The following is a 9,289-nucleotide window of genomic DNA, read 5'->3' as shown; positions in this document are numbered from 1 at the left end:
ACAAATGAGGTACTAATGTTTTCACATAGTATTCTACCTTATCAGTAAGTATTCCCATAAACTGAAAGAGATTTTAAGGCGTTAGTTCTTTTTATAAAGATTTTTTTTGGAGACAACCATGGCATTCACACACAGTTTGGACATCTACTTTTGGATGTAAGAATATTCATCTTTACAGAAAACTTTTTTATCTAACCATTTTTGTTATAGATGAAACTCCTCTAAGTGCAGGATATTAAGCTCCCAACTAATGCATCACACATGGTCAAGCATAGACATACTCTGGATTATGACACTTAATTCAAATTACTGGACTGCATCAAAGAACATTCTGAAAGGCAGTCCAAGAACGTCTAAAATCTCTTACATGTTCTCTAACAACGAAATAATTTTTGATCACATGGTGAACTAGCTAGTTATAGTACCAAGTGTCCCATTTGCCCAACTTCTGGGACTTGCACTTTGAAAAGTAAGAGGTACAGAATCCAGGTGTCTTTCAGGATGTGGTGGGAAGACTCATGAGGAGCAAATCAGAACTGTGAAGAAGCATAACTGTGCTTTTATCAGATGGTCACTAGAGCATTAGCTGCAGTAGATGGCAGTCTGCTTTCATGAAGGCAGTCTTCATGAACAAAGGATGTATTTTAAAATCTCAGTACTGAGACTTTGTCCTGGGCTTCAGAAACAATAGTTGTGCCTGTGTACTGAAATGGAGAAAAGGGCTGTTTTTGTGTGGTTTTGAACAGCTGTCAAACAGCAGACTTCCAGAGCTAGCCTAGCCTCAAATCCACTCATCATCCCTTATTTTTGATGACTGGTGAGATTGATACAATGTAACAACTGGTATTTTCCACCAGTTAATTGCTTTTCTCTGCAAGAAGATGAATGAAACTTTGGCAGGCTGAAGTACAGTGTATATCTTTATATCTGATGTGTTTGGGGAAGGACTGTAGCTGTAGTCTCATAAAGGGTACTCCTTTTTCTGAGGCCTTTTCCTTATTAACATGAGAGATGAATGCTTGGAAAAGAGCAACATATATGAACTTACACAAAGATGCAAGGCTTCTAAAAATGGACCATATGTCTAGCAGAGGGAAAACTATTATTATTACTGTTTGTCTTATCACAGTGTCAAGGCACTATGACAGAGACCCAGACCTTTCTGTGGCTATTGTTGGATTAGCAGTTTTATCAAGTCTGGAAATTGCAAGATTCCCATGTTGTTCAGCTGTGCACTAATATTTACTTGGATAGTAATTCTGTTTCCCAAAACCTCAGGTTTTACTGTATCCAGCAATACAAAGATATAATCCCAGCACACTGGAAGAAAAGGAGAAAGAGGAATTCAGAGAGACCACTGAGACAGAGAACAATTTCAAGGTACATTAGCAGAGCGCTGACCAAGACAGGGCTTGGTGGGTCCCAGGAACAGAGAAAGAGGCAGCAGGTGGCAGAGAGGATAAGAAGACAAATTGCGGGATTCAGATGGAAAGAGAGAGATGTAATAAAAGAATACTAATAACACAACAATGGATTCGAGAGGGAAAGAAAGAAAAAGGAATTAAAGGTGGGAAGGGAACATAGTCTAAGAATAATTTAATAGTGTTCAGTATTAATGAAAACTGACTGTAATCTCATCTGTTTAATGACAGTGTTTTGTAATAACTGCTTTCATGACCTAAGATAAATAATAGTCTACACTAGGGGGAAATAAGGGCAAATTTGGAGCAGTATGAATTGGTGACTCTGATGTAACTTACTTGGACAGTTTACAAAGACACAGTAGGTGAGACTGAATTACTGAAAACAGTAGAAGAGTGTAGTGCCAATGTGACTAGAAGCAATAAAATATAGTCTCATGAGGGAGCGTGATTGTGGCTTTTTACCACACAGGCTTCAAGCATCTGCTCTTCAGCGTCAAGTGATTTCAGCTAAGTCATAAAATACCAGCAAATTCACCTGCCAGCACAGCTAAGTGGTTACTAGGGAGAAGTGCCCTTCTGTAAGAGAGATAGTGGCACGAGGAAAAGCACATTCTGTTCAGAGACAATTTGGAAGACAGCAGTACTCATCTGAACCACGGGATCACAGAATCCTTGAGGTTGGAAGGGACCATCTAGTCCACTGGGACTAGAATTGCCTAGTCCATCCCCCAGTTCAGAGCAGGGTCAGGTACAAGAGGTCGCCCAGGGCCATGTCCAGTTGGGTTTTGATTATCTTCAAGGGTAGAGACTCCAAAAGCTTGCTGGGCAAATTGTTAAAGTGTTTGACCACTCCCATAGTAAAAAAAACCCCCAACTTTCTTGAGGGTTCAGCTGGAATTTCATGTGTTTCCATTTGTGCCCATTGCCTCTTGGCCTGTCACTGGGCACCACTGAGAAGAGCCTGGCTCCATCCTCTTCTTTTGCTCCCATCAGGTATTTATAGAAATCAGTAAGATCCCTCCTGAGCTTTCTCTTCTCCAGGCTAAAGACTCCCAGCTATCTCAGGCTCTTGTCATATGACAAATGCTCCAGTCCCTTGATCTTCGTGGCCCTTTGCTGAAGGTACTCCAGTACGTCCATGTCTCTTTTGTACTGGGAAACACAGGCCTGGACCCAGCACTCCAAGTGCATCTCAGAAGTGCTGAGCAGAGGGAAAAGATCACTTCCCTCCACCTGCTGGTGATGCTTTTCCGAAGGCAGCCCAGGATGCCACTGTCTGTCTTTGCTGTGCAGGTGAGTTGCTGGCGAGTGGTCAACTTGTCCAGCATGTGACCTCCAGGTCCTCTGTGGAGCTGCTTTCCAGCCCACTGGCCCCAGCAGGTATTGGTGCCTGGGTTTAGTCCTCCCCAAGGGCAGAACTTTGCATTTCCCTTTGCTAAACTTCATGAGGTTCCTGTCTGCCCATCTCTCCAGCCCATGCAGGTCCCTCTGAATGTCAGCAAAACCATCTGGTGTATCAGCTGCTCTTTCCAGTGTTGGATCATCTGCAAAACTGCTGAGGGTGCACTTACCCAGCCCATCATCCAGATCATTAAAGAAGATGTTAAGCAGTATTGGCTTGATTATTGACCCCTGGGGCACACTGGTGGTGACTGGACTTTGTGGCACTGACCACAACCCTCTGGGCCCGGCTGTTCAGCCACTTTTCAGTCCACCTCACTGTCTGCTTACCTAAACCATATTTTGTCAGCTTGTCTATGAGGATGTTATGGTAGATGGTGTCAAAAGCCTTACTAAAGTCGTGGCAAACGACATCCACTGCTCTCCCCTCAACCACTGAGCCAGTCATGTCATAGTAGAACATCATCAAGTTGGTTAGGCATCATTTCCCCTGACTACTCCCAGCCATCTTCTTGTCCTTCATGGGTTTGGCAAGGGTTTCTGGGATTGGTTCCTCCATCTCCTCCCCAGGGACTGAGATGAGGCTGACCAGCCTGTAACACCCCAGATCCTCCTTCTCTTAAAGACAGGAGTGGCATTTGCCCTCTTTCAGTTCTCAGGAACCCCTCCCGGTCACCAGAGTCTTTCAAAGATCATGGAGGGTGGCCTTGCAATGGCATGGCCCAGCTTCTTCAGCACTGGCATGCATCCCAAGTCATTTGATGGACTTGTGTATGTCCAGTTTGTTTAAGTGCTCCCTAACCTGATCCTGCTCCACTCGGGGTAAGTCCCCTTTGCTCCAGACTTTTCCTCTGGTCTCGAGGGCCTGGGGTTCTTGAAGGCTGGTTTTACCAGTAAAGATGGAGGAAAAGAAAGCATTGAGCACCTCAGCCTTTTCCATGTCCTCTTTCACCAATGTATCTACTGAAACTTTACATGTTGCTCTTCACATTCCTCACCAGATTCAACTTCAGGTGGGCTTTGACTTTCCTAATCTCACCCTTGCATAATTGGACAATGTCTCTATATTCCTCCTGGGTCACCTGTCCCTGCTTCCACTTATCATACACTTCCTGATCACAGCTGAGTTTAGTTAGGAGCTCCCTGGTCATGCATGCAGGCCTCCTGCTGCCTTTGTTTGATTTCTGTGTATCAAGATGAACCATTCCTGAGCTTGAAGGAGGTCATCCTTGAAAATCAAACAGCTGTCCTGGACTCCTCTTTTCTCCAGGGCCATAACCCGTCAGATTCTTCCAAGCAGAATTTTGATGAGATTAAAGTCTGCTCTGCTAACTTTGGTCCCACTTTTTGCCCTTCTCCCTCCTCTCAAGATCCTGAACTCTACCATCTCATGATCACTGCAGCAAAGGCCTTCACATGCCCACTCATTCCTTCTGGTATTGTAAGTATCAGGACAGCCACACGCTGTTGGCTCCTCAGTCACCAGTGTCAGGAAGTTGTTGTCAATGCACTGAAAAAATCTGTTCTGTTCTGAAGCCTTTGTTTGACCTGTTCATATCCTACAGTCCAAAGAAAATTCCTTTAGTCTAAAGCTTCCAGCTGCTATACTTGGCAAAGATTACTTCATGCTAGTAAGTTTGAACAAAAGCAAACCACTTAAAAGCTTTTGCTGCTTTAAAATTGTTGACATTTTTGACCTAATTGCCCACACCATTTTCCATCAAGCTCATAGCCAAATAGTTCATTAGCTGAAAAGACAAATGGAAAACCAGATTGTATCAAATCAAATAAAATATTAGGTATTAACCTTAATTTTCTCCTTATCTCGATAACCTTCATGTCTCAGATACTTTCTTCCATGTTGCAGGATGCAATCATCTTTGGTTTCACATTTCTGAATCCACTGAGAGAGACCTCACAACATCTGCAGAAGGCTGGAGCTAAAAGGAGGCACTGCACTGGGGGAAAGGAAGAGAAGATTAGCTCTTCCTGACTGTCCATAAACTATGTGGAAATAATCTGAATGTCATTTCCTATAGCAAACTGCTCCAAGAGCAACCTTCAACAGTACTCCTGCAGTACTTGCTCTCAGAGCTACCTGTAGCCTCAGTTATTTCCCACTTGTGTGGTCTTGCTTTGAAAGTTATCTGGTGGAAAAGTTAGATTTCTACAGGGGAAAAGAAAAAAAATTTGAATGTGCACAGGACAAGCATTTTGCCATGGGAGATCTCCTGGTTAATCAGCCTCATCCTCTGTGATTTATCCCTGCACTAATACTTGTGCAGTGCGCACAGCCTTCAGGATCTGTGGCCCTGAAGTAAAGAAGCAGGGGATATCAGGGTGCAGGTATGGTAGTGCTCAGAGCCAAGACCATTGACAAGGTCGCTTGGGATAGGAGATCCTCACTTCAGTTGGTTTGGCAATAATGTGCAGTGTTCCTCTGACTTTTACTGTTCTCCTCAGTGCTTTGCCACTTCTCAGTCACTTTGAAAAATCTTTATATGCTCATAGTATCTTCTATCAGCCTCTGTCTTTTTCAGGGACTCTTTTTCAGCCTGTGATTGTTATAATACATTTCTCTTCCTCAACTTGTCTTGAATTGATTTTCCTTTGTAGTTTCTGCACCCCATTTTATCCTGCTTTCCTTTCTCCTTACACCAACTGAACATTTATAGGTCCTTCCTATAAAGGGTGAAATTCTTTGGAAGAAAAATCTGATGTGATTGTCACTTCCCTGGCCTTAGCCATTGTTACCATCACCATCATGGCTTGCATTTCTAATGTATATGCAGCCATAATGCTCAAGTCATTGTCTTGGGGTGTGTGGGCATCTGAAAAGCGTGATAACTTTTCTGTGTCACTGGTTCTGCAACAAAAAACAGGAACGGATTGCCCAGAGAGGTGGTAGATGCCCCATCCCTGGAAACATTCAAGGTCAGGCTAGGGACAGGGCTCTGAGCAACCTGATCTAGTTGAATATGTCCCTGCACTTCACAAGGGGGGTTGGACTAGATGACCTTTAAATGTCCCTTTCAACCCAAACCATTCTATGATTCTGTGAAAAAGCAAAACTCCACCTACATTCAGTGTTGCAGGTCCAAATCTGAGTGAGCCTCCATAAAATTTTTCTTGTCACCTGGAATTATAGATGACAGTGACATGGATGCAAATTTGCCTCAGTGATTTTGTGGATGGAAGGAAACATGTAACAGAGGAAGGATGAGTCCAAGCCTGTCCTCTTTCCGGTACTTGTTCCCTAACCACAAGGCCGCTTGTGTCAGAAACAGGATACAGGACCCCTTTTTTAGTTTACACAGTCACAAGAAAGCTGGAGGGGAAGCAACTGCTTTTAGAGACAGCTCAGAGGAGTCAGAGAAGGTTTTTCCTCCTGCAATTGCTTGTTCCCTCTGAGGAGTTGTGGGCAAAACCAGAGATGTCTGTTTAGCAGCTAAGAAGTGTATTAAGTGCATTGTATTGTGTGCTTATCCTGAATCATGGACACCTTGTATCATATAAGCAAATACAAGGCATTTGCTTTAAATACAAAATTTATTCATTAATTCAGTAGTAAAATACCAGCTATTAGTGCACCAGAATAAAACAGGTAACTTGATAGGCATATGATACAAAAATAATCAGTTACAACAAATAATTTACAGATTCCAAACAAGGGCTGAGTTAATAGGTTTCCCAAGTCAGCTAATGTTACAAAACCACAAATGAGGACTTTCAGCCAGAACTCCTTATGAGGCGCAAGACATTAAGATCGATAACAGCATGATGCTTCATTTATCTTACAGCATAAGAAACTCTAATTGCCCGTGATGTTGGCTTTTATAAGATACAGCCCAATCGTTTCTATCTCTATGAGATTCACTCTGCTTTGAAATACTGAGCACCTTTATAATATCCCCTCTAATTCCATTCAAACACACAAATGGCCAATGCTTCTCCTGGGAAGTGCGGTACTATTGGGGATCACTGACATGTGTCTTCTGCCAATTTTCCCTGCTTCACAGATACTGGATTTTTCCCCCTGCCTGTCTCAGACGTTCTGATAGGCACTGCTCTTTCTGAGGTCCCCTGGCAGTCTGTATCCTGTTGGTAACTGTTTTCTTGTGTGGATGGAAGAGAATTCGACTCTGCTCTGGGGTTTGAGTTTTGGTCAGCTGTTTGCTGCTGCCATAGCTGCTGCACAGATAATTCATATGGTGGTGGCTGTTCTTGCTCGTTAGTTTCACTGATGAACTCTGTGCTGCTTTCGCTATACGGAGGTGGAGGGATATTGATGACTTCTTGCTGTTTTAGTGTCGAGGCAACTGGGAGTGGGAAGGTCTGTTTTTCAGGATCTGTGCTGTCTTCGTAGGGGGGGGGATAGAAGTCAGGCCTAAAAAAAGGCAAACCAAAAAGAAACACATGGTGAAATGTGATTTATCTCAAAGAGTGTGGTTAAATGCATTGTCTATTATGTTTCCAAAGTGTGGATGAAGCTTAAACTGTAAATGGAAACCTAAGCAGGTTTACATCAATGGAATATGTTCATATAAAACAGCTGGCATAGCTGGGATTATTACCGGAGTGTTTCTGCAAAATGTTTTATTAAAACACAACATTCTAAAAAGACGAGCTTTCCTCATGAGAGTTCCCACTCATGGCATACAAACACTCATGTTTCTGAGTATTTCAACAAGTGCCTGAGAGAAGTTTGGTTTGGAAGAAGAAAGAAATCACTGTCTGAAGTAGGTTAAATTAGCGAGTTATTTATTATTACAATAATAATTGTTTTCCACAGTTTTAAAATACATTTTGCCTGTTTCTGCTTATCTAAACAAAATTTGCTGAATGTTGTTTTTATAGTGCTTTTAGAGCACCCATTGTCAGTGTTTCTGGTGCAGTTTCCACAACAGTCTGGGAAAAGTAATTTGTATCCAGTGACCCTGTTAAAGACTTTTGTCAGGGCTAGCGCCAATCAGTTTAAGAAACTCTCTCAAAGCATGAGACTTTGCTCAGAAGTAGTGGGGACAATTACACAAGAAAACTTTAGCAGGGACCATATTGGGAGCTGAGGCTCCCTGCCGATCTCATTGGTAACAGGTAATATGAGTACAGCAGCACATCTAGAATTGTCTGTTGGGATAGAACTAATGATGCTCCTGCAGGAGCTCCATGAAGTCAGTGTAGCTGCACCTGCTTCCTCCATGCATGCCTTTGGACCATGCTGTGCAACCTCCCATGTTTCCTGGAGTATACCTTACTTTACGTATTTTTTGCACAAATTGCTGTTTGCACATTGCTACTTGCTCTAGAAATCACATTTCAGACTACAGTTTTCTCTACAGAAATAGAATAAAATGGCTACATATTTTTTATTTTGTAAAAACCTTGTATTTTCTCTTTCTCAATATGTTTACAAAACAGCATCCCTCCCTCCCAATTCATCATCAGCAGTCTGCAACACATACCTGTCTATGGTGCTGACACATAGCTCTCTACGGCTGGGATTTCGAATGAAGATGCTGCTGAGGCCCCTGTATTTCAAGACTTCATGGAAAGTGCTCCAGAAAATGCCAGTCACAAGAAGAAAAAACCCCAAAGCCAATAGGCAATAAAACACCAGCTCATTATTTCCACATCTGCATGTGGAGGAACTTGTGGAAACGCAAAGAACTCCCAGACAAATAGTGGAGAAACTAAGTAAGAGCACAAAAAGACGAATGAAAGTGGAAACACCTTTTGGCATCTTTCCCAGCAGACACAGCACTTGGTTCCTGCCTGCTGTTTGTTTGCCGGTTGTCTCAGCTGTGCTTCTTATCTTCATGCACTGGTATTTTATACACTGCAGGATCAACTGGCCTTTGGACAATTAAGAGAAACAGGCAGTTTTAAGATACTCATTAACTCTTCGAGATAGTTGAATCTCTTTTGAGATTAATTTGTAATCTTAAACTTACTTTCAGGAAGGAAACAGAAACCTCGTGCACCATTCCTTTGCCACTGTAATCTCTGGAGTGCATATTGAACTGCTGCATTCGTTGCATTTTGCAATGGTTTACACACTTCGTTAGTTTATGAATGAGACTTGTATTTCTCTGTCTTAAAAAAACAAACAACAAACCATAAAAACACTGTTCATAACTCCCTGTTAAAAGTTTGAAGGGGAAATACACTTCTTTCTTCATCATGCATTTTCATCTTTCATTGGATTTTTGTCTCCTTCTGTCTTTAACACATTATTTGACTGCCTTGATATTTTTAACAGTCCTTTGAAAAAGGATAAATTTATAGCTTGCAATGTGATATAATCAATTAATTTAGTATATAAAATGAAAGAAATAAAGATTGCATAATGTAAAAAACAGACATAGGCATACAAGAAATCTCCTTTGTCTGCAGGTTCAATTGTACTCTCATTCCTTTAACGTTATTCTCTTCTCTCTTCTAGCAATTTTTATTGACTGATTTTC

General features: G+C 42.0%; 1 protein-coding gene across 1 annotated transcript; it reads right to left on the bottom strand.

The window, feature by feature from the left end:
- Positions 1 to 6,395: 6,395 nt before the first annotated feature.
- TMEM252 (transmembrane protein 252) lies at positions 6,396 to 9,048 on the bottom strand. The gene is made up of 2 exons (XM_075020353.1): positions 8,288 to 9,048; positions 6,396 to 7,212 (listed from the first exon to the last, which is right to left on the bottom strand). The coding sequence occupies exons 1-2, from the start codon at positions 8,641 to 8,643 to the stop codon at positions 6,804 to 6,806; spliced, it is 765 nt and encodes a 254-aa protein (XP_074876454.1). The 5' UTR covers positions 8,644 to 9,048; the 3' UTR covers positions 6,396 to 6,803.
- Between the last annotated feature and the right edge of the window lie 241 nt (positions 9,049 to 9,289).

This window comes from Buteo buteo, chromosome Z (genome assembly GCF_964188355.1).
Source record: "Buteo buteo chromosome Z, bButBut1.hap1.1, whole genome shotgun sequence".
Lineage (NCBI taxonomy): Eukaryota > Metazoa > Chordata > Aves > Accipitriformes > Accipitridae > Buteo > Buteo buteo.
The sequence above is the reverse complement of the archived record's forward strand: the minus strand, read 5'-3'. Positions and strand labels throughout refer to the sequence as shown.

Excerpts from the sequence above, each read along its gene's own strand:
- TMEM252 (XM_075020353.1), bottom strand. The coding sequence starts at position 8,643 with ATGAAGATAAGAAGCACAGCTGAGACAACCGGCAAACAAACAGCAGGC. Across the intron at positions 7,213-8,287 it reads TGTGTCAGCACCATAGACAG|GCCTGACTTCTATCCCCCCC; the intron begins GTATGTGTTGCA and ends GCCTTTTTTTAG.